Below are 25,342 nucleotides of genomic sequence, written 5' to 3'. Positions count from 1 at the left end.
AAAAGCCGCATTTCTAGTACTATGTACTCCGGAGAGAGATTAAAAGCCACTCCAAGCCGAACATAAGAATTAGTTCACTGTGAAAGTTCGCCATCTGCGAACATCTGCCATTCGCGCTGAAAATGTTCAAGTTCGGAACTTATCTTTCGATCGCATTCATTGTCTGCAATCTCTATGGATCCCAGGCGAATGCATTGCACGGAGACTCCTGCGGCCTTTTGAGGGACCCGAATCTATTCATGGAGAAAATGTTACCATTGCTGGACCACGTTGCCGATTACCGATCGAAAAACCTTATCGAGGAGATCAACGCACTCAAAAAGGATATGGCTAAGCTCACAGGGATGGTGGCACAGATTCTGGGGGGAATGCAGAGCGGACAGGCATCCCTGCAAGCATCCTTGAAGGCCATCGTGCCACAGGACTTAACTGACAGGCTTGGCAGGGTGGAGGACCAGCAGGTAGACATCCAGAAAGCTCTGGGCGCCCAATTGGATGTGCAGATCAATCTGGAGAATAATCAGAATTCCGTGCTGGAAACTCTTCAGAACTTGGATAAGAAATTAGCAGACCTAACTATTTCGGAACACCAACCAAAAACGAATAAGTGATTCAAATGCCTAAGCCGAATATTAATTGATTAAATTAATGTTTATAAGGGGTATAATAATTAAATAAATGGTTACTCTCTATTAAGAAAGTACAAGAAACAAGCATTTAATTTTTTAAATATTAAAAAATACTTTCCCAGAAGAATCCATTTACGTAGAAACAATTTATTGACCTATGCATTTATTTGTTTTTGCTTATTTTTTGATAATAGGGGCATAAGATAAGGGGCTGTCGGAATTTTGATTAATTTCTTTATTTCTTTGCTTTAATTAGGTAGAAGTACTCAGAAAATCTGATTTTTTGTTTGAAATTGTTAAAAATAAATAAAATGAGAACAAGTTTCGATGGTTAATATGTATTTAATAACATTTTACTACGCATTAAAAATACAAGCTTACATACATATACACGGTGTTTCTAAGAATAGCTACATCTAGAGGAATGCGAAGTATCTCTGGAATTAATTGTCTATGAGTACGACTAAGGCAGTTAGGGGATGTTGGCGAGATTGACAATAAATTAGAGCATGTTAGAATGTACTTAAATGGCGATCAAACTCAATACACACTGTTGCTGAATCTATCTTAATATAGCACTCAGAAAACATATACACAAGTACAGAACGGAAGTTAATTTAAAAGTTTCGGGGCTTGTTAATGTATGGAAGTATCAGTCGTTACAGTTTTGCTTTCGAACCCTCAACGGAAGTGCCCTTAGGATGGTTGACCTTGATACAAGGTGTTCAGATATGTTAGATGCTTACTAGCCTAAGTATGCACGTTCTACATTTCGTTTAACTTAGTATCTATCCTCGTTACGTTTTCGTTGTACATTGCAAAATAAAATGGCATTACTTACGACCTACTGAAGGGTTGCAACTTTACACAAAATTTACATAAACATTTAGGTGCGACCAAGAATACCACTTGAATTTCGATAAAAGACGGTGTGGGTAGGGAATTTGCTTAGGTCTCAGGGTCTCGAAACCCCGGTTTCTGAGACGCCCTTGGCGACTTATATTACACGTACTCCTCTGGAGCCGCAGGTGCACTCGAAGACGGCATTCGCAGCGTGGACACCACTTGGGTCTGCTGCTGTTGCTGCGGCTGCTGGGGACCATTTGTGTCGGGCAGCTCCGCGATGTCCTTGAAGACGCCCATCAGGTTCTCGTAGCTGGGGCCCCAGTTGAGTAGGTACTCCCAGCCGAGCGTGGTGGCCGATGGCGAGGCGGCTCCGTTGGCCTTGCGGTAGATGCCGCTCAGGTGGTTGGCTATGTCATCGTCGCTGGCCACGAGTGTGCTGAGCGATCCGCGAAAGGATGACTCGAAGCCATCGTAGGCGTGCGGTGGAATGGGCGGGGTCTTGACCACACTCGTGGGGGGATTCCTGCTGGTCGTGTCGCCTCCGCTGAGGGCCCGGGAAACGGGACTGCGTCCGTCCAGGAGACTCTTGCTGGTCGAGTACTTCCCATCGCCACTCAGGCTGTTGTTGTCGTACTCGATCTCCGAGCAGGTGAAGCTATCGTTGCCGCTCTCGTCCGTGGAAGTGGAACTGTGGGCATCTACATCACCACCCAGGGACATGTGGAGGGCACTGCTGGACACTCGGGGTGCCTCACTGCTGGAGGAGACCGCGTCCAGGGTGGAGATCAGGCTGCAGGTTCGCGGCCTTCCGTTCAACCGCTCGATCTCCTCGGCCGTCAGGCCCATGGATGTCTGCGGGGCCTGCTGTTGCGGAACTCCCGGCTTCTGCCTACTGGCACTGGAGCTTTGGCCGGAGAGTTGCGACATCACTGGGCTGTTTAGACTGCGTTCACTGTTGCTATGGACATCCTTGCCCACGCCACCGGAGCTGGAGGTGGTGGCCAGGAGGGCACTCTGGAGGGGCTTGCCCGAGATGTCGTGCAGCGTCAGGATGCGCGGCTGCTGGGAGCTCAGCTCGGAGCTGGGCGAGAGCCTGGCCAGCGGAGTGCTCTGGTGGGTGCGGGACGCACTGGTGGGCGGCGGAGGCGGTTGGCCAGCCTGGTTCCGGGTCACAAAGGGAGCAGCATGGCGGTGCTGCTGCTGCTGCTGCTGGGAACCGGAGTTCTGGTGCTTGTGATGGGTGTAGGCGGAAACCGGCGGGACACTGGCCTTGTACTTGCGCAGACCACCCGCCTCCCGATAGCCCTTGTAGTGGTACACAATATCTATGTCGGAGGGTGCAATCGAGCTGGCGTTCTCCAGGTCGTAGTGCTCGGGATACTCAGAACCCATGTCCACGGAGCTAGCGTGCTCCAGGGGCAGAGGATGAAGAGGCGGAATGGCCAGGTGGTGGTCCTCCCTGATCAACGGACTCTCACGCTCTATGATGTCCGGCCGCTGGGGACGCTGCTGCGGCTGCTGTTGTCCTGGTTGGGGCAACTCCGCCGTGGGCTCCTTGAACTTCTTGGTCAGCAGCTCGGGGCCCACCAGGTGATGGCTTCCCACCGGCGGTCGCATATGATCTCCGGCTCCGACGCCCGGTGGCGAGGGGGCTTCACTCGCATGGAGATTACGAACCAAGACGTGATCCACTTGACTCTGCGTCACTGGACCGCCAGGATGTTTGATCTTGAAGCCAGGTACACCGCAACTCAAGCTGCCGATCTTCTCCTGCTTTCCGCGGAACCGGTAGATAACATAGGAGCCCAGAATGGCCACCACCAGGATGACAAAGAAGACAATGACCAGGGTGAAGCCGATGCTTAGGGCGTCGGCCACCTGGGCGGCATCTTGACCCATGTCCCCGCAGCAGCCGGACTCGATCTTGCCGTGATGACGAACCTCCGGGAAGATGCTGCCCGATCCATTCAGCGGCTGCAGTTCGTTGTTGACAGTGAGATTGGCCAGGCAACCCGCGAAGGCTTCTCCACCCACATTCAGAGTGGTCAGATAGGGATCGAGGAAGTCGTGCACTCCGGCAATATCCAGTTCGTCACCAACTTGGCTGCCATCAACCAGCAGCCTCAGGCTGCGACTCTCGCTGAACAAGCTCACATTGTGCCACTTGCCATCGTTTAGCAGGGAAGTTTCTTGCACCGTCATGTTGATGGAGAGATGTTGTTTGGAGTAGTACACCAGCCGACCTTCCTGCAGGGACAACGAGGTGAACATTTGGTTGGTGGCCGCATAGAGGATCTGTCCCTGATCTTTGTAGGTGCGGAACAGCAGGCTCAGCATCTTGGGAGCCTCGTAGATCTGGGAGGCGGTACTGAAGTTCCCTGCAGCACGGCGTTCCCTCATCATCTGACTGTTGTCCAACCAGGCGCTTTTGCTATTGTACAGATTATCCAACAGCTGCATGCGTCGATATATCTCCGAGATCCTGAACTCCACAAAGGCGCCATCACTGAGGGTGATGGGTTCCAGGGAGTCGGAGCAATCAGGCGACTGCAGATGACCTCCGCACTGGCAAAGGGAGCTGGACCACCGGTCAATGCACTGTCCCGCGAATCCTCCGCAGCGCTCGGCGGCCAGGGCAGGTTGACAAGCCTGCCGGTTGCATCCTGGTAGAATACCCCTCTGCTGGAGTGGTGAACTGAGGTTCAGAGCTCTTCCTCCGATGTGCACACTGTGCAGACAGCCCACCAGATCATCGCTGTGCACCTGACCTGGACGCTCCAGGATGGGGTCAGCAGAGGACAAGCCACCAATCATCAGGGGCTGCTTGTTGAAGTTGAGGGTTCTGTGGGAGATGTATTATTTATTAGTTGCTCTTTAAGAATAATAGTATAGATGCTTACCCCACTGGTCCCACTTCATCCGCATAGCAACTGGAGTCCCCGGGCGTGCACTCCGTACACACATCCCCCGAGTCCGCGCACTTGGCCACGCTGAGGGACATGACGCGTCCATTCCGGGTGGCCGTTACCTTGTGCCATCCTCCGTCAGCCAGGTTCCGCCCAGCAATCACGGTGCTAATGGCGGTACGAGCTCCTCCAGAAGAGAAATATGCCTTTCCGTGCACCAATTCGATGGCCAGGAAGTCGGATCTACCGCCGCTCTGCATCCCGTAGTTGTATAGCAACAAGGAGTTCGGTTTCGTGGTGGCGAAGACAATGGATATATCGTTGGTGGTCACATCCAGAGCGGGGAAAGTCATGTAGGAGAGCGGTTGGAAGCCATAGCTGAAGCGCTCGCAGTGCCGTCCATATCGTCCCGGGGTGCAGTTGCACTTGTAGCCCGGCTTGAGACTCACACACAGTCCACCGTGCAGGCAGGGATTGGGTCGGCAGGAGTCCGAGACGCTCTCACACTGATTTCCTCGGAATCCAGGGCGGCAGAGGCAGAAGTACGAGGATCCATCGGGACTTCGCTGACAACTTCCTCCGTTGCGACATGGCTTGCTGTAGCAGACATCGCTGCGCTCCTTCTCGCAGTGCTTGCCATCCCGATTCGGAGGACACATGCACTGGAAATCGCTGCCCAGACGCCGGCACTGCACCTGCAGATGGCAAGGATTCGGCAGGCAGGGGTCCTGCCTGCGGCTGCACTGCTCCCCCGAGAAGCCACTGGTGCACTGGCAACTGTAGTCGTGCACTATCCGGGGTCCGCTTAGCACTAGCGAAGGACTGTCTACGACTACAAAGTTGTGGGCATCCAGCAGTCGTATGGTGGCGCTGCAAACCCCTCCGTTTTCACACACATCCGGCTCACTGCAGGGTTCGTAGCCCACAATCACCTCCTTTTGGAGCAGCTCCGCAAAAGCAGATCGCTTCTCCCTCAGGCGTTCTACCAAATGCTTGGGTTGTTGGTAGTGGCTTTTGGCCGTTCTGACTGCCATTAGCACTTGCAGACTGCTGGAATTGACACCACCACTCTCCAGGAGACTGTACACCAGGACCTCCTCCTCACTTCCCATCTTGGACTTGATCATCTCCAGCATGGGTCGATAGTGATTGGCCAAATAATGGTTAGCCGTCATGTTGCGCACCATTATGGACACAGAGTTGGCCAGGGTCTCGTTGTTGAAGCTCTGGAAGGCCACACTCGCCTTGGAGCTGACATCCCCATGCTTTCCATCATTACCCGTATAAGTAAGAACAGAAGCTATCGGAGTGGTGTGAGAGGTGGTCACCAGGTCGCAGGCCCTTGGGATGGCCAACTGCAGTTGACTCTGGCTTGGGCTCTTCTGCAGGCGACAACGGTAGTCGCCCACGATGTCAATATCATTGGGACGGACATCGGCCAGCTTCACATTGTACGGCAGATCTCCGTTAAACAGACTGACTGCTATGTGCAAGCTCCTTGTGGTGGAAGGGTTATCGTTCTGATCCAATACAGTGATGGTGAGAAGGTGCTGGGACTTCTGCTTCGGCTTGCCACTGTCCTCCACCTCGATGATGGCCTCCAGAACGGGATTGATTTCGCGGTCAAAACTGGCTGTGGACCTTACCAGACCCGTGTTTCTGTCCACACTGAGCCAGGACTTGTGCTTTCCACTCACTAATTGGTAGGTGAACGGTCCACCGTTCCGCGGCAGATCTGGATCGCTGGCCACTAGTGTCATTATAGAAGTTCCAGGCGGCTCATTCTCAGATATATAGCCGTTCAGAGCTTCAGGCGTGAAGGTGGGACCATTGTCGTTCACATCTTCCAGTTCTATGTGGACCGTGGCGCTCCCCGTCTGCGGTGGTAGTCCAGTGTCAATAGCTCCAATCACCAAGTTGTAGGTGGCGATCTCCTCTCGATCCAGACGACTGGCCGTACTAATCTCACCCGTCTGCACATCGATCTTGAAGCTCTGCTTGAGATTGCCGTTGATGATCGAATAACTAAACTGATTGTTTTGCGGCCGCACATCCTTATCGATAGCCTTGACCGTTGTCACTTTTGTGCCAATCGCAGCTGCCTCGGAAATGGTTGAGGTGTAGTAGTGTTTAATAAACTCCGGGGGATCATTTCCGTCCTGAATGGATATGATGACCTGTGCCTCGTCCGTGTCGTTGCCTCGAATGCTGCCGTAGTTCTTGGCCATCACCGTGAGCACCACTCGGTTTTGGGTCTCCCGGTCCAAGTGGCGAGCCACGTAAATCAATCCGGTGTTTGTATCAATGCGAAATCCCTTGTCGTTGCTAGAACCCACCAGCAAGTAATAGACTCGACCATCCTCACCACTGTCCTTGTCCGTGGCCTGGACAGCACCCACTCTAGTGCCCACTGCAGAAGTTTCCGATACGTCGAAGTGGAAAACGGGCTGCAGGAACTGTGGGTAGAACTCGTTGACTCCCAAAACGTGCACATAGAGAGTGGCGTAGCTCTCCATGCTCGAATCGGGGTTCTTCGCCTTCAACTGCAGGGTATAGACTCGTCGCTCCTCGTAATCGAAAGAAACCGCCGATGAAATGCTGCCATTGGTTGGGTTCATCACAAAGAAGTGCCTGTCCGTTCCGCTGGGCAGGAAGGCATAATGGATTATGGCATTCTTGGGCGAATCCTTATCCGTGGCATGAGCCTGAAACACAAAAGTTCCGATCGGTTTGTTTTCAGGTATATAGCCGTGGTACTCCTTCTGGTCGAATACGGGTGGATTGTCGTTGACATCCGTCAAGATGATCGTGAGCATCGCAACGGCGGACAGAGGATGGTAGCCCAGATCCTGTACCGTGATGTTCAGATGGTATTCCTGGATCAGATCGTAGTCCAGCTGCTTTTGTATCACTATGCCACCCGTGCGATCGTCCACGCTGAAGTCCTGGCCCTCATTCCCGCCGGAAATGGAATAGTGCAGCAAGCCGTTGGGCCCGGGATCAGGGTCCGTAGCTCCGACTGTGATGATGGTGGAACCAACGGACTCATTCTCGGGCACGATCACCTGGTAGCTGTTCACGGAGAACTTCGGTGTGTTTAGATTCTCTCCCGTGACCACTATAGTGACACGAGTCTCATCCGACTGCGGAGGAACCCCGCGATCAGTGGCCCTTACCACCAGTTCGAATCGGGAGTTTGGTGGCACTTGGAGGGGTTTGGCCAGGGTGATCCAACCGTCATGCCTTCCGATCGTGAAAATCGAACTCAGGTTGGAGGTCACCAGGAAGTAATCCATCTCGTTGGCGCCCACATCCTTCTTGTCATTTGCATGGACCCGAACTATTCGCTGGCCACGGACCGCATCCTCCGGCAGTGGTGCCAGGTACTCCTCCTGGTCGAACTTGGGAGGATTGTTGTGGGCATCTACGATGTTGATGTTCACCAGGCACTCGGAGTACAGCGGTGGCTTGCCATTATCCGTCGCCAGAACAGTGAGGGCGTACATATTCTCCGGTGACCGAATGTACTGGGAGTGCTTGAAGCGAACCGCCTTTTAAGTGATTTAAGAAATGATTATTAAATAAATATGAAAAACTGTGTAAGTACTCACCTTCTTGCTGAAGACCTCGCCTGTGGCTGGATCAATGCTGAACATGGGCGACGGCTGCTGCAGGGAGTAGGAGATCACAGAGTTGGGACCTTGCTTATCCCGATCCGTGGCTATGATCTGGCCCACCAAGGCAATCGACTGCTGCAGCTCCGGGAAGCTAAAGCTGTAGAAGCTGTGTTCGAACTCGGGAGCATTGTCGTTCTGGTCCTGAATCGTGATCGTAATGGGTGTCTCCGCACGCCAAGCTCCATCGGAGGCCACCACCTTCAGGACGTACTCATCTTGCTGCTCGCGATCGAGATGACCGGCCACTGTGATGTTTCCACTCTGCGGCTCGATACGGAACTTCTCGCCGGGATTCTCGCTGAACGAGTAGGAGGCATTTGCATTGGCTCCCAGGTCCAAGTCGGAAGAGGTCACTCGGATCACAAAGCTACCGATCTCGGCGTTTTCGGTGACATTCAGTGAGTAGAGGCGCGTAAACTTCGGGGGGTTGTCGTTCTTGTCCAAAAGATGCAGCAGAACACTGGCCGTTCCCGTCAAATGGGGCACTCCCTGGTCGACGGCCTCCACCACAAAGGCATAGTCACTGATCTCCTCACGATCCAACCTCATTGTGGTGTAAATCTCTCCCGATTCCATGATATTAAAGGTGCCATCGAAGTCGTTCTGTAAGCGATAGACCACCCTGCCATTATCACCGGAATCGCGGTCGCTGGCCTTGACCACGGCTATCAACTGGGGTGGTGACTCCTCCTCCAGAACCTCCGCATTGTAGATGAGCCGCTCCATAATGGGTGCATTGTCGTTGGCATCCGTTACATTGACAGTAATCAGGGTCACACTGCGCAGACTGGGGGTGTCTCCATCGGCTGCCTCCAGCCAAATCTCGTAGAGATGTGTCAGCTCATAGTCCAGGCCATCCTGGCCCACGCTCAGGACCCCGTTATTGGGGTCCACCCGCAGGGAATCTCCCATATTTCCGCCAGCTATAGCGTAGCGCATTTTACCCGCCAATCCCTTTTTCGGCGAGGTTGCACTCACTTTGGTTATCACTTTGCCCGGCTTCACGTCCTCCGACATGGTGAAGTGACTATTGGCCATGTAGGCGAAGGTGGGAAAGAGCTCCGGGGGTCGCAGGATTACTGTAAGCTCAGCCGTGGAACTGAGAGGTTGCTCGCCCTGGTCCATGGCAGATATTACGATGGTGTAGGTCAAATCTCCCGCAGATTTATTCTTACTCTTGAGCTCCAGTTTCGTGCTCACCACACCCGTTTTAGAGTTAATATTGAAGTACTGCTGATCTCGCCCACTGATGGTGTAGTGGATCACAGCATTCTTGCCCTCATCCAAGTCCAAGGCCCGTGCTCCAAACACGAACTCCCCCGTGCTGATCCTGTCCGGAACTGTCACTTTGTAAGTGGTAGAGTCAAATTTGGGAACATTGTCGTTGACGTCGGATACACTGATTGTCAGGTTTACGGACGAGGCGCGGGGCTCCGTAACGGAGCTATCCTGCGCCATTAGTGTTAGGTAGTACACGGCGTTCTCTTCACGGTCCAGGGATATGGCTGTCGTAATCTCTCCCGTCTCGGAGTCTATGTGGAACCGATTCATGTACTCCCCTAGCAGGTTAAACCGCAGCTTGGCGTTCAGTCCTTCGTCCTTGTCAGTGGCTTTGGGCTGCAGGACATGGGTGCCCGGAGGCAAATTCTCGCGGACAGTGGCGTGATAGGACTGCAGTTCGAATACCGGATCATTGTCGTTGATGTCCTGCACCTCCACTCGCACAATTCCCGTGCCTGTAAGTGGTGGCGACCCAGTGTCCATGGCCACTAGGGTCAGCGTATACTCGTTCTGCTGTTCGCGATCCAGGGGCTTGAGCAGGGCAATATCCCCAGAGGAGGCATTGATGCGGAAGAGATCACTATCCCCCTCTTTGAGGAAGTAGCGAACCTGGGAGTTCAGGGGTGGAGTGTCCGCATCGTAGGCATTCACCGTGAGCACATATCCGCCGTTTGGCGGTACAGTGTTCTCCATGACGCGCGCCAGGTACGGAGAGTCCAGGAACGTGGGTCTATTGTCATTTATATCCAGGATATTGATGGTCAGCTCCGCCGTATCGCCGGCTGGATTCTCCAAGGCGCAGTCCTCGGCGCGAACGGTCAGGGAGTAGCGGGAGAGTCGTTCGTAGTTCAGGTTCTTGGCCACCCGCACCACTCCCGTGTCCTCGCTGATGCTAAAGTCGTGGTTCTGGTCGCCCAACACTATGGAGTAGCGAATGCGACCATTGGCACCTTCGTCCACATCGGTGGCGGATACTTGCAGGACCATTGCCCCAATGCTGGCGTTCTCCGCCACCGAGGCGGAATACTGCTTCGGGTCGAAGACGGGACTATTGTCGTTCTCATCCAGAATCCGGATGAGCAACTGCGTCTCCGTGGTCTGAGGGGGCTCCCCTCGGTCTTGTGCTGTGATATTGAGCAGATAGCTTGAGCGCAGCTCTCGATCCAGAGCATCCACCACGCGCAACTGGCCGTCGGTGGGGTTCAGGGAGAAGGGCAGGGCCTCCGAGTGACCCATGTCCTCCCCTCCCCTGGCCTCCACCATGGAGTAATCAATGTACCCGTTGCGGCCCTCGTCATTGTCGACAGCCTTGACAGCGATAACGACCGTGTTGATGGCCACGTTCTCCATTATCGCCGTCTCGTTTGCGGAAACGAAGACGGGCACCTCGTCGTTGACATCTTTGATGAGTATCGTCACCTGGAAGAAAGTGCGGTTCAGTATTTGGCTAATTGTGCTTCATGGCATTCTAGATGAAGCGGTAGATGCATGTACGTTTTTAAGCAGTCCCAGAGGAGATAAAGACTGAGAACGGGTTTAGTCTCCTAATTAATTAGGGCTAAACGAACTAAGAACTTCAGTATGAAGCTGAAAAAGGCATTTGACCTAGCGGGTAATTGTTACTAGTGTCCATAATTAAAATTAATTAATTGTTTTGATATTTTAATATCCCTAACCCCATAGATATGACTTTGCTCGCAAAATAAACTTACCTTCGCAGTCGAAGAGAGTCGCTGCTGCTTCTGATGGGCCAAAAACTCCTGCTGACTCTGCTGATACCTCCTGGGCGACCGGTACTTGAGCTTCAGCTGAGTCTCCTCCAGTTCGCCGAAGGACGCGAACTCATCGGCGCAATCTCGAGCGGTGACCGTCAGCGTGTACGTCGATCGGCGTTCCCTGTCCAAGTTCCGGCGAGTGCGGATGGTGCCATTGCTGTCGATTCCGAACTCCGAGTCGGCGTCCCCCGCGGTGATGCTGTACTCGATGAGCCCATTGTTGCCTGCAAGAAGCATTGGTGTTCAGGATCCCCAAGGGTTATTAACGAAAATCCTCCCCCAACTTACCCGAATCTATATCCTTGGCTGACACAGTGGCCACCTCCCTGCCAATGGGCACATTCTCAAACACCTCGCTCGAATAGCTCATGGGATCGAAAATGGGGGCATTGTCGTTCAGGTCGAGAACGTTGCAGTAGACCGTAATGGTGGTGGACAGACTGGGATGGCCATTGTCCTGGGCCTGAACGATCAGGATGTAGTGCTGAACCTGTTGAACGGGACGAGTAAGAAGGACACTGAGTAATTCCAAGGGTGGCTGTCACCGGGTTCGCACCTCTTCGTAATCCAATCGAGCGGTCAGGGTCAGCATTCCTGTTTGCGGGTTCAGGCTGAAGACGTCGTTGGCCCAGTCCGAGACCACTCCGTAGGACAGCTGGGCATTCTGGCCGAGATCAGCGTCCCTGGCCATTATCTGACCCACTTGGTACCCACGGTTCGCGTTCTCGGGAATGTCAAAGGAGTACACGCTGTCCTCGAACAGGGGCGGGTTGTCGTTGGTATCGCTCACCTGGGGGAAGTATAAAATAATAATGTTTAGGAGGAGGATAGGAACGGATTAGGTCAAGCTAAGCTTGAAGCCATGAGACCAAGTAAACTTGCTATTTATTGATTTGTAGATCATGTACCTGGATGGTGGCATATGCCTCCGTGTACTGCACTCCGTCGGAAACGCGGATCCGGAGCTCGTACTTGCTCTTCGTCTCCCGGTCGAGGGTGTCCTTGAGAACCAGCTTCCCGGTGGCGGGCTCCAGCAGGAACTTGCCGTCGTGTCCATCCATCAGGAGGAACGTCACCGATCCGATCGTGTCCGGATCGTGGGCCCGCAGCGTGGCGATGGTGTGTCCAACCTCCAGGTCCTCGCTGACATTGTAGACGAACGGGGTGTCCAGGAACTGCGGGGGACTGTCGTTCTTGTCCAGAACGGTTACTCTGACCTGCAGGCGAATCATACAAAGCGTATTCGTTGCGTCAATAACACTGACCCACTTGGCGGGAGGAGGCATTATATCTACGGTGTACAGTGTACAGTGTACAGTGAACACACACTCGTGCCAGCCAGCATCAGCGATATGGCAGCGAGCGGAAACTAGTTCCATATTTGGCACTAAGTGCCCAGAATATTCTGTGTGCGAGCCTCCACTTATGTGCCCGCCGAACTTCTGTCGCAATGTCAATCGCATTCTTCATCTCTCTTAACCTGGCCCCAAAATGACCCGCTTACGCTGGGATCTGGTTAAATGGTATATGGCATATGGCTATGGTCTGCGGTATATGGGATATGTGAAGCAGCCTGAACTTTCTTGTTTACGACCGAGCGAATTGTACTCTTGGGCCATTTCTCCTCGGGCTGGGGCACAAACAAAACCGGCTAAGAAACCCTCATATTAATTTGATGTGTATCTTGCACTACTTCTAATTAAAGTGTGATTCGCTGGAAAAAATAAATTACAATACCAGGACTGCCTTTCCAAAGTCATTTCATTGGGAGAAAGAGTTCTTCTAGAGTCGGTGGAGGCTCAGGAATCCATCGTCTAATCAAGCCTCCTAAGAGCCGGCTAAGTGCAACTAGTCCTTGCCAAGTCGCACAGTCGAGAGGGCCATAAATACTCGGGACTGGGATCCAGGCTCGTAAAATATGGCCTCGTGTGCTGGGATAATGGTGTTAAGTCGGTGCTGGGCGAGTAAATACCGCATTTGTAATAAAATTTATGCAGATTTGTAACATCAGACGGCCGAAGCAAGGATCCAGCCAGGGATCCAGGTCCGCTGCCCCGTCCACGTCCTCTCACGAGTGCATTAGTGGGCAGTCTTTGAGCACAACACCATTTGGGTGCCCGAGGCCGGTGAAATGTGTGCGGCTAATTGAACTAATTTGAGGCAGTGGAAAGCGGGTGCAGCTGCAGAAAACGTAACCATTTGTCAATCCGCTTAATGGCCGGCCAAAATGGAGGGAGAGGCCGGGAGAACACAGAACTAGCCTGGGGACGGCCATAAATTTGCGTGAAATTCCAACCCTGCAATCGGATCTGGGGACACTTTGATGGAAAGCCCAGTGACATTCACTCGCTGCCCGGCTCACTTTTAATTGCGATTAATTCGAAAGCAGGCCGAGAACAGAAGACTAGAAAGCGCAGCTTAATTGGATTCCGAGGCGACGGCTAATACCGAAAGCTGGCCAACGAAAATAAATCAGCTAGTGCAACTAATGTCGAAGAACACACGACCGGACGAAGCCTTGTTCCAGCTTGGCAAATATTTAAAATGAACGCAAAAAATTGAAAACATGACAATCGTTTTAAATCAATGCAACAATGAGTTGATTGAAACGCTCTTCGCACGCGAGGACCAGCGCGCGAGCAGCCACTAAACCATAGTTGCTTGTACTAACCCAAGGCTGTGATGCTTCTCCGTTCCCCCGTTCTTCACTCATCTTTTCAGCTCCTGCACGAAACTGGAACTGGAACTACACACATTTGCATGCGTGCATTGTTGGCATACCTACGCATACGACGTGTTGGCCATGAGCACGCGGGGCAAGAAGAGGCAGAAAGCCACAGGAACTCGGTGGCCGTCTGCGAGCAGAAGAATCTGGCCCGAAGAGAAGACCGAGGAGTGGAGAACCGGAAAGGGCACGGAGAGAAATGATGCCCCATGAGGTTTTGGGGATCAAGGCAGGGGTCACGCCAGTGAGATGCAGCTTCTACGTTTTCAAGAACTATTCGTTTTGTAATGAAGGGTCATGCTAAGAATGGTTCCAGGAGTAGTTCCGAAGAATCGGTTATACATTTTCTGATATAACAAAGTTTCAAGAAGTTGTATATCGTAGCATGAACTTCTTTACAAATCATAAGTTTGTTTTTCAGTGCACCCGAGCCCGGTTCTCGCTGCCTTTGTTCTCTCTCCTGGCCGTTTTTTCGCCTGGAAACCAGTGTGCGGCGGTCTGCAGAGGTCTGCGAAGTAGCCTCCGAGCGAAGAGGGGCGGGTCCCGGGCCATCGGGGGACCCCGACTGGGGTGAGTAGGGTACTGGGCATAATTAAAGGCATCTGCCAATGAAGCAACTTATTATAATTCTATCCCTGCGGCCCATTTATGCAGCGCTGGGATGCAAAGTATTTTCTCGATACACAGGTCTGTCTGGTCGAGGGCCCCTGCATCCCTGCCCCCATGAAGTTCATTCAGCAGATAGCCGGGCCCAGGGACGCGGCCGGCGGATCCTCTTCGTCGGCCTGTTAATTTGCATCTGAATCTGAGTCTGAGTCTGCGTCTGCGTCTGAGGGCATAGCCGCATGTGCATGTGCAGGAAAGGATGGCCGAGGGAAGGGACCTCTGGTCCCTCTGGACCAGAGCTCTGGAGCTCTGTACCTCTGCGCACCGGAGTGGCTGGCGTGTAATCAACATTTCATATCAGCACAAGACATTAAAAGCGCATTAGTGCGGTCTCGACTTGCACTGATAAGCCCTTGCAACTGCCCCAGAAATGGCCGACACACGGCAACCACGACGAGGAAAGGCACCCATATTCCCTATATCATCGGCCACGAAGTAAAAGAAAGGTCGGGCCCAAAGTGAGTTTGAGGGCCCCTTGATGTAAGTTATCGGAATCTGATAAAGCCACACGCGGATTCCGAACATTTCGATCAAAGTGCGTATGATGCATTGTATCATTTGCATGGATACGAGGAACGAAGCTTTTTTTAAGTTAGGGTCAGAACCAAAATGAAATACCAAAGAGTGTAAAATGACAATTTGCGAAGACTAAATTTAAAAACAAATTATTTGTAGTACAAATATTTAGGAATCATTATTATAGGATGATTAGGTAGGAATATTAATGATACACAAATATCAATAAATGATTAGAGCATCAAAATAAGGAACTCTTTTTGACAGGAGCAGCTTGATACTATTATAATCAAATCAAATTTAAGTAACTACCTTGGTTTTGGAAGTGCGCGGCTGTCCGCCGAGGGCGATGGCGTAGACCTCCACCTCGTACTCGTCGGGTCCGGCCTCTCGGTCCAGTTCCGCGGATGTGGAGAGGATTCCCAGCTTGGCGTCGATGTCGAAGAGGCGATCCACCTGCCCGTACGATCCTCCAGCTGTGACATTGGTCACAAAGTACTCGATCTCGGCGCCCGCCAGATGAGCAGTCACTGTGAGGATGCTGGTTCCAATGGGCTCGTTCTCATAAACGGAACCGGAGAGCATATCCCGCTGCTCAAACTGCGGCACGGCCGCCTCACTTCCGCCGGAACCCGGCGTTATGATCGTGATGTAAACCTCGCTGCTGCGCCGCTCGCTCTGGACCGCTTCATCAGTGGCCTTTAGGGTCAGCTGGTAGCGAACCTCCTGCTTGAACTGGACGCCCGGCGTGAAGGTGATGACCCCCGTGTTCCGCTGAAGGCGGAACAGCTCCTGCTGCCCGCTGACTATCTCGTAGGTGACCAACCCATTGCTGGAGGAGTCCGCGTCCTTGGCATGAACCTGCATCACAGTGGTGCTGCTGCCCTTGGAAATGGGAATCTTGGGTGGTAGAATGGCCGCATTCATGGACACGAAGATCGGAGCATTGTCGTTAATGTCCTCCACAATTACGGTGACCAGCTTCTCCGTGGAGAGCTGTCGATCCGAGGGCTGAGCCCGGTCCGTGGCCACCACTGTCAGCCGGAAGGTGTCGATGGACTCGCGGTCAATCTCCCTCAGCGTGTGGATCACACCCGTCTCCGTGTTGATGCCGAAGTGGCGTCCCTGCGAAAGTTGGGGCTCCTGCTTGCTGATGGCATAGCTCACCTTGCCATTAAGACCCGAATCCGGATCATCGGCGGTCACTGTAACAATGGGTGTCTTCAGGGGAATGCCCTCCTTGATTTGTCTTACAATTGCGGTGCTGGGGAAGATCGGGGGATTGTCATTGTCATCCACCACGAGGACGTTGTACAAAACAGTGGTGGAGAGGGATGGGGTACCACAGTCAGAGGCGGTGATGTTGAGGGTGTAGCTGGTTATGTCCTCGTAGTCCAGGGGCTTGTGCAGATAGAGGCTTCCTGTTATGCTGTCGATGTGGAAGGTGTCCCTGCGATTGCCCGCCGAAATGCTGAAGACCACCTGGCTGTTTACACCCTGATCCGCATCGCTGGCCCTGAATCTCATCAACTCCGTGCCCGTAGGACTCGTCTCCAGAACGGAGACCTCACTGCTAGATTGGGTGAACTCAGGGGCGTTGTCGTTCTCGTCCAGAACCACAATGGTTATACTGGCATTGGAGCTCAGCGGGTGCTTCAGTGCAGCGTCCCGGGCCACGACGATCAGGTGATGAATATCCTGGGATTCCCGATCCAGTCTGCGTGCTAGGGACAACTGACCTGTGGCGCTGTCTAGAGTGAATTGACCAGCCTCATTGCCCTTGGCCAAGGTGTAGTACACATCTCCATTCAGACCCTCATCCGCATCCTGGGTGAAGACATGGGTTATGTGCGTTCCCTCAGAGGCGCCCTCGGAAATGGTCACGTGATAGGGGGCTCTCAGGAACTCGGGGGCATTATCGTTCACATCGGTGACGATCACCTTAACCTTGACCTTGTCCTGCAAGCGAGGACTGCCATTATCCGACACGGTGGCCTCCAGCAGCATAAAGTTTCCAGTGAAGGAGCCCCTGAGGGTCCCCTCTTCTCCACCCGCCTCTGTGTTACGACTGAGCTTCACCAGGGCCTCGCGATCAAAGGGTCGTAGTGTCTTGATGAAACCATTTCTGGTATCTATGGTGAAGTCCGTCGTTTGGCTAGAGAGCGTAAAGCTGAGCTCGGCATTCCTTCCAATATCTCTATCCACGGCGGTGAGTTTACCCACAAAGGTGTCAGCAGGTGCATTCTCCGGAATGCTAAACGTGAAAGTGCTATTGGTAAACTGCGGTGCGTTGTCGTTTTCATCGATCACATGAATAACCACTGGGACAACCGAAGATCTGGAGGGACGACCGGCATCCCGGCAAGAAACTGTCAGAGCATAGTAGTCCCTTTCCTCTCTGTCAAGCGGAGCCCTCACGAAGAGAAAGCCATCGGGAAACACCCCGAACATGCGCTCAGTGTTGCCCTCGATGATCTCGTAGGAAATGCGACCATTATCGCCCAAATCAATATCCGTAGCGGCGAGGGCGAAAAATCGGGTATTAACCTTCGTGGTTTCTGGGAGGGAAGTCTCGTAGGAGGTGTGGTCGAAAACGGGCGTGTGATCATTGACATCGGCTATGTAAACCGACAGACTCAACTTACTGGAGAGCGGCGGACTTCCCGCATCCGTGGCCATGAGTTCCACGTGGATTTGGGATCCAGGTTCCGCTCTTATGGGCCTTTGGAGGTACAGTACACCCGTGACTGGTCCAATGCGGAACTGCTGATCGGGATTGTTGGTCAGGCTATAGCTGATCCTGCTATTGACACCTGCGTCCCTGTCCCTGACCCTAGATAGGTAGATCTCCTGACCCACAGCTGCATTCTCAGGCAGCCAGATCGTGGGCTCAGAGTCGCGATCCAGGGCGAAAACGGGTGCATTATCGTTCAGATCGATGATGGTTATGCTCACGCTGCACAGGCCATATGAAACGATGGGGGAACTGGAACTGGAGCTGGCCAAGATGGTCAGCCGATAGTGAGACTGCTCCTCGCGATCCAGAGATCTCGAGGTGGTGATGCGACCACTTCTCGGATCGATTTGGAAGTTCTGGTTCCTGTCGCCTTGGATGATGTCGTATGCGATCGCCGGGTCTAGCTTTCCATTCGTGGGCTTCACCTGCACGATGCCCACCTCGCGGTTCGCTGGGCTGTTCCGCCGCTGCTCGTGATCCTCGACCATCTGGAACTCATAGCCAGCTGGCCCCTGACCGCATTTGAGCATCTCCGCCTTGGACTTGAGCACAATTTCCACAATGGCGTCGCGGGGGCTCCTCCGCTGCCCGGCATCCCGTGCTGAGATCTGGAGCTTGTAGTGGGGCTTCATCGATGAGCGTGAAGCTCCATCGCCACGCAGGCTGATGGCACCCGATCGGGCGTCCAGCTGGAAGAGGCCCTCGCCACCTGACTCGAGTCGGTACTCAATTAAGGCATTATCGCCATCGTCTTTATCTGAGGCCGTGACTTGGATCAGGGTCTTCTCCTTAGCCACCCGAACGTCCGCCCCCTCCCCCTGGCCGGAATTGATATCTTCATCGGTGAGCGTGTAGATGTAGTGCCTGGGATAAAACTGGGGATCGTTATCATTTACATCGGCCACATTCAGGAAAACGGTGGCCGTCGCCGACTGGGGCGTGGGTGCTCCCTGGTCGCGGGCAATCACGGGGATCTCGTAGCGCGACATTTTCTCACGATCCAGAGGCTGGCGCATCGTTAATTGGCCCGTCAACGCATCGAGGGCAAACTGTCGCGGGTACAGGCGCTCCACGCTGGGCGCCAGGGCAAAGGTCACCGAACCATTGGTGCCCTGGTCATGGTCGGTGGCCGTCATCAGAGCCACAACCGTCTGCGGCGGTGAGTCCTCAGTCAGGGTGACATTCTGCTCCTTTTGGCTAAACTCCGGGGCCTCATCGTTCTCGTCGAGGATGGTCACCTTCAGCTGGGTGTAGGCGAACTTGGGATTGGGTCCACCATCCCTCGCCGAGATGCTAAGCTCAATGGTATCCCGAACTTCCCTGTCCAGTGGTCCTGCTGTCACAATCAAACCTGTCAGCGGATCCATGGAGAACCACTTGAGCTCGTTGCCTGAGAGTATGTCGTAGTGCACCTGGGCATTCACCCCCGTATCCTCATCCGTGGCAGTAATGGAGGCCACAAAGCTTCCCGTGGGTGCCAGTTCACTCAGCACCGCTGAGTATTCCGATTTCTCAAACACCGGCTCATGGTCATTCACATCGTTCACATCGATGATGAGATGGGCTGTTGTGGTCCTCGCGGGAGTTCCCTGATCCATTGCCACCACGGTCAGGTTGTACTTGCCGATCTCCTCGCGATCCAGGACCCCATTGACCCTCACTATGTGCAAGTCGGCTGCTTCTTCCAGGCGAAAGTGACCGAGCTCATTACCAGAAACAATTCTGACCGATGTCTTTCCATTAAGACCCGAATCGGAATCCTTAACAGCCACGGCTGCCACAACAGTACCATTCACTGCGTTTTCATCCACGGTGGCCACTTTTCCGCCATCCGGAAAGAACCGAAAGCTGATCATTGGGTCATGATCGTTGGTGTCCAGCAGGTTGACGGTCACATAGGTGCGTCCATCCTGCCTGGGCGACCCGTGATCCCTGGCGAACACCGTAAATACACAGCTCTTCTGGCTGGAGGAGCTCTTGACGTTCGTCTGCTGGGGGCAGTTTACCCGCTCCGTGGTGGAAATGACGCCCGTCTCCGGATTCACGGTGAACTGGTGCTCCGTTTCGGCCAGGTAGTAGGTGATCTTGCTGTTGTCCCCCAAATCGTTGTCCGAGGCCATGACGGTGACGACCGGAGTGCCTGGCAGAGCCGTCTCATTTAGGGATACATTATAGTCACTGTGATCGAAGATCGGTGGGTTGTCGTTGACATCCAGAATGGTGACGTTCACCTGGAGGTAGCCAAAACGCGGTGGGGATCCCCCATCCCTGGCAGAGATATTGAGTTGATAGCTGCCACGTGACTCCCTGTCGAGATTACCAGTGGTCTCCAGGTGCAGGTATGAGGTTTCTCCACTTGGATTCGCCGTCGTGGCCAGCCGGAACTTGTTGTCCACATTGCCGGCCACAATCTCGTACTGATCCGTGACCCCGTTCTCGCCCACATCCGCATCCGTGGCGGCGTCTAGGAGCAGTCGAGTACCGGAGGTGGCACTTTCGGAGAAGGAAATGGCGATGCTGGGCTCGGGGAACTCTGGCGAGTTGTCGTTGACATCTAAGACCTTAATCCTGACCTCGATGGGGTAGGTGGGCTGCGAGGAGAGCACCACCAGGTCGTAGTGGTCCCGCATCCCCTCCCGATCGAGCACCACATTGGTCTTCACCTCACCCGTCACCGGGTCCAGGGTGAACTCCCTTGGAGGCTCATTGAAGCGGTAGGAGAACTTTGGCTTGGTGGGTATGAAGCCGACCGAGGTGCCTCGCGGCTGACCCTCGAGCACCTCGAAATCGGCGCTGGTGTCCACGGCGCGGGACTGCATCTCCCCCGCCGGCGAGGAGGAGGAGCTCCTCCGCCGCGGAAAGGCGGCGTACTGTTCATAGGTGGTGGCGTAGCTCCGGCCACGCGGGGCCAGCAGCTCCAGCTTGGTGTCGCCCGTTTGGCACACGGATTCCCTGCCGGCCAGCAGCAGGCACAACAGGAGCAGGAGCCTCTCCATCTGGAGGCTGATTCTAATGTTTATTATAGGCTTATTTTGCACTTCCTTCGTTCGTTGCACGTTTGTCTTGTTTCTCACACTCTGAATGCATCGCAGAACTCGTCATTTTGCATCACTTTATCGATTTGTCAACTGTCGCCTGCAAGGAAAAGATAAAAGCATTTAAAAATATATTTAAGGTAATTGCTGCTTAGTGCTAATTAGGTTTTGACGTGCTGTTGCCACTTGTTGCAGAAACGCTTTCAATTAACAAATTACCTTCATGAAAGGCGCTCGCCAAGCATATCTGCTGTTTCATACTCCGTCGAGCATAAAATTTGTAAAGCTCAATTCGGTGGGATATGAGGCGCTAAAGCGTAAAATCGAGTATGGGTAGGAGTGCACTTTTCGGGGAAGGAAAATATGCATGCACCCCATGTTCTTTAAGTATTAAGCTTTTAAATTATGATATGATTACCATTTGCTTAAGTTCCATAAATAAGGTGGCGCGCAACTCAGAAAAAGACTTGAGGCAAAACAAAAGACTTAGGAAGCGAACTTGAGTGGAAAATGGCTGAGCCCACATTCCTAGCTGTAGGAATAAAACTAAGGAAATAGGCTTTGTTGACCTTACTAAATCTCGAAATCCCTCTCAACCTACGCCTTTTTCCCAGTCTGAGAAATACGGGCGCATGGAAACGAAAACGCGCTGGTCCAGCGTCAAGTTGATTGAAGTCCAGAGACTCAGACTCCAACTGGGGCTGCTGGTCGTAGGCTTTTAGGAAAATCTAATCAAGATTTAGGCGGCGTCTATTAATCAAACGAAATTCCGAAACACATACTGCGCGAGACGCACACCGGCGATGGAGACAACGACCGAAGAAGGGAAAATTTCCATTAATAGCATGCGTGTCAGCTTTGGACCAAATTAATGCTTTGTGGGCAATCTCTTGTTAACCCGAGACTCTAAGAATATCAATACAAAGACGACGGGCCCTCGCCCCACCTCCGCCTCTTATTTCAAAATAGGAGTAACGCTCTGGAACCAGCTAACTGATTCGTGGTCGTATTAGCACTCGAACACCGTAAACGCCACGGCGTCCCAAGTTGTATAGTGATAGACTGCGAAATACCCTCTATGACTAACACCTAAAGTTCCCACATAGTTACTATAATTAACTTTTGGTCCTGCAAGGGTCCTTTTAAAGAGAAATTACTATGTTTGTGTATTAAATACTATAATAAGATGCTGGTTCTTCAGGGAGTTCTTATTGAAACTAGAGCAAATCTCAAGTGAAGTTCTGAAGGAAGGCCATGCTAACTCAATCCGCTAGATGGTCTAACTAGTGGACCCGCAGAATCTGTCAGAACTTGGACTGGGGTCGAAACGAATCGTATCGAATCGGATCGGATCTCTCTGTCCCCTCGGATACGTAGCTAGAAATGCGTCGTAAATTTCGTTTTTGTTGTCCGAAGCTTTTGAAGCCGAACCCGTTCATTAATCTTAAAAATCTACCTGCTCTAATGGTATTGTTAGCTGTCGGTGTTGTTTTTCCTCCCCGCGCGGCTCCTTGGCGATCTTCTCATTTCGTTTTTGGTCTCCATCAAAGATATTTTTTATGTCTTGGTGCTTTGTCTTCTTTATGGCCGTCCAACACACATGCATGTGTAAGCAGATCCATAGGAAGGTCTGGGCCCGTCTCCGGGATTTTCGGTTCTCCGTTTCTATCGAATACCGATGGCATTAGTAGTCCTCGCTCCGAATTCTAAGAATTCCCATAGCTTGGCCCCGCTCCTAAGGGGAGTGCCAAACTGTTAATATTTTAATAAAAAGGCTGCTCAAAAGGTGGGAAGATCATTTGAGCCAGGCGGTAGCATAAGGATGTGACTAGAAACTCTTTCGTCTAAGTGTTTCAGTCCTAAATTTAAGCAATTGCCCCTCACGTATTTGAAGAATATGAATTTATGGGAAATTTCGGCTTTTCCATAAACGGAAATGGCGTTTTGCCCCTCGAATTTATTACTTTCATTGGTGATGCATGAGCTGTCCGCCTCGAAGGCCCGAAGCTCATTTGGAGTTCACTATTCACAGTTCGCGAGTGGCTGGAAATTTAAATATCGTCTCGAAGAAAGGAGACAAAGGCACAGCCATTTGTTTGATTGATGTATGCATATTGCCCTATCCGTCTCCTTTACACTTTCCCACACGCACCGCCGGCTTATGGCATATCTGGTTTCCACGCCATTAATATCGATGTGCGGGCTATTTTCGAGAGCTCGTAAAACACCATATATCTGTGCTTGACCCGGCTGGCTTGCGCGGCTCTGCTCGATTTGCAATGCAAATCGCACTGTGGTCCAAGGCCCCCACAAGGGGAGCAGATACCTCGGCTAGAACTCAAGCCAGAAACCTCGTGATGAGGCCTTTTGGCATTCCCGATCCCGATTCCTTTCCTGATATAATGAATTTTTATTTTATTTGGGCTTTTCACTTTACGTCTCACTGATCGCCCGATCCAGCGGGCTGCAAACGTGTTTTTCATATTTCCATATTCTTGTACACTTCGCTCTCCAGCGCGGTACCAGCTATAGGGTCGTCGGAGGAGAGAGCCCCTGGCCGTGGCCAGGAATGTTTTCTTTTCTTTCTCCCGCTCGGCTCGTCGATACTTCTGACAATAACAAAACAGCCGAAGAAACGACAATTTCCAGCCATTACGTGGCAGCGAGCCCGAGATCTCGACCAGCATCCGAATACGAATCCGAATCCGAATCCGAATCCGAAACCACATCAACTTCAGGGGCCAACCTTTACAGCCACTACTGCCTACGTTACCGTTGGCCTATAATAATTGCACAATTAATCTTGTGTGCTTTGTACGCGGCGCTGTGTGAGGGGCTGAGTGATATTTTCCATGGAAAATGTACAAATATACATGGTCTATAAACATGTACAATAAAATAAAACATATACTTTGATGTATTTCATTTTTTAGGTATTTTAAAACCCTCGAAGGATCCTAAAAATAGAATTTTGAAGTGCTATACCACTATCTAGTGAGATATATCATGAACCAACATCAACTAAAGCCAGTGCAGAAAGCACTATACCCATGGGAACGCGTACAACCCTTGAGAGTGGGTTTAGCCCAGCAGACTCCCATTTCGCTGTGGTTATGAATGCATTAGCTGAAAACTGCCTTCTTGAGCAGCGCGTGGGCAGGGAAAAGTGATTTGCGCTGGCTTATTGATTTTATGCAAATGCCCTGGCCAAGATAGGCCAAATCTGCCGTTCTCGGATCGGAGTACAGGCGGTGTACGGCGGCCTGGGAGGGGGCAGAAATATCTATCCTGCATGAATGTTTATGAGTACCTACCATTTTTGCTCACATTTTTACATGCATTTTGGTGTTGGTGGCCTCGCACACACACTCGGGCACTGCGGCACTCACACAGATACACTCACACTCGCGTACGCAGCATATTTACTTTTTTCGTATTTTTTCCCTCAGCAAAACGTGTTTTGCCTCATTTTTCGCTCTTGTATATATGGCTTGTAGCTGCAGCAGCAACGTTGTTGGAATTTTTCACTTATAACAATTTGCAACGGCGACACAGACACACACAGTGAACTCGAAGGGGCAACTGGGGGCCAGCTGCTGATCGCTATGCGAAAGGATATATCTTCCTGCACATAAGGATTGCTAAGTAATAGTGGCAGGGGGGATTGTGTTTGGCAGGGCTAATCCAGGGGTCGGCGGTCGCACCTTCACTTTTTGTCAACCGTTCGCGCACGCGCGACGTGGTCCGTCGTCCAACTGAAGGTATCGGGCCAAACCACTCGCTCAGTGGTCTCAACGGAACTGAGTCTACTTGGCCCGGGCTCCAGCAGAGATTCGGACGAGAGCCGAAGACTGGGAAAGCCGTCAGACGGGTTTCGAGCCGCCGCAGAGAGGAGAGCCGGAGACCCACCCGAGGAGCCGTCTCTGCCGAGGATCGAGGCTCTCTCCCGGCTCTACCTGTTGTATCTGCAACACATTTTTCACTTGTTGCAGTTTCGTTTTTCATTTTCTTGTTCGGCGCGGCGCTCTCCGAGCAGCGCGGTCTTCGGTCCAGTCCAGTCCGACGAGATTCAATAGCCACCGGCGACCCATACACAGCAGCAATACAATTACTGGGGGGACTCCGCTGCACTGGCAGACCACACTGGGGTCTTTGCTATAAGTAGATCATAATGGAACTATTATTTTTATTCAGAATTTAAGGTTGATCAATCGGCGATGGAAAGTAGTAGCCCCACAAATGCTTATAGAACCAACACAAGTACTATACTTTAAAAATATCATTTTCACCTTAAAACAATCATAAACCATCTTAAATTACCATAACTAAACGATATCCCACCCTACCCTATACCATCTTAGTCCCATATAGATGGTATTAGTGGTATGAGGATGATGCGGGAACCAATATTATGATAACTATGTGTATCATAAGTACTTTAAAAACATCTTGTTCACCTTAAAACAATCATAAACCATCTTAAATTACCATAACTAAACGATATCCCACCCTACCCTATACCATCTTAGTCCCATATAGATGGTATTAG

At 52.1% G+C, this 25,342-nt stretch overlaps 1 protein-coding gene across 2 annotated transcripts; it reads right to left on the bottom strand.

The window, feature by feature from the left end:
* Positions 1 to 951: 951 nt before the first annotated feature.
* On the bottom strand, positions 952 to 24,573 carry LOC108029074 (cadherin-related tumor suppressor). 2 transcript variants are annotated; one of them, XM_017101154.2, is made up of 9 exons: positions 24,108 to 24,573; positions 15,334 to 20,893; positions 12,023 to 12,331; positions 11,671 to 11,904; positions 11,403 to 11,604; positions 11,052 to 11,338; positions 7,993 to 10,758; positions 4,376 to 7,932; positions 952 to 4,317 (listed from the first exon to the last, which is right to left on the bottom strand). In XM_017101154.2, exons 2-9 carry the CDS (start codon positions 20,752 to 20,754, stop codon positions 1,632 to 1,634), a joined length of 15,462 nt encoding a protein of 5,153 aa, XP_016956643.1. In that variant the 5' UTR covers positions 20,755 to 20,893; positions 24,108 to 24,573; the 3' UTR covers positions 952 to 1,631. The 2 variants fall into 2 exon arrangements, with proteins under 2 accessions (XP_016956643.1, XP_016956644.1); XM_017101155.2 differs by having other exon boundaries at positions 24,121 to 24,573.
* Between the last annotated feature and the right edge of the window lie 769 nt (positions 24,574 to 25,342).

Source organism: Drosophila biarmipes, chromosome 2L, assembly GCF_025231255.1.
Source record: "Drosophila biarmipes strain raj3 chromosome 2L, RU_DBia_V1.1, whole genome shotgun sequence".
Lineage (NCBI taxonomy): Eukaryota > Metazoa > Arthropoda > Insecta > Diptera > Drosophilidae > Drosophila > Drosophila biarmipes.
The sequence above is the reverse complement of the archived record's forward strand: the minus strand, read 5'-3'. Positions and strand labels throughout refer to the sequence as shown.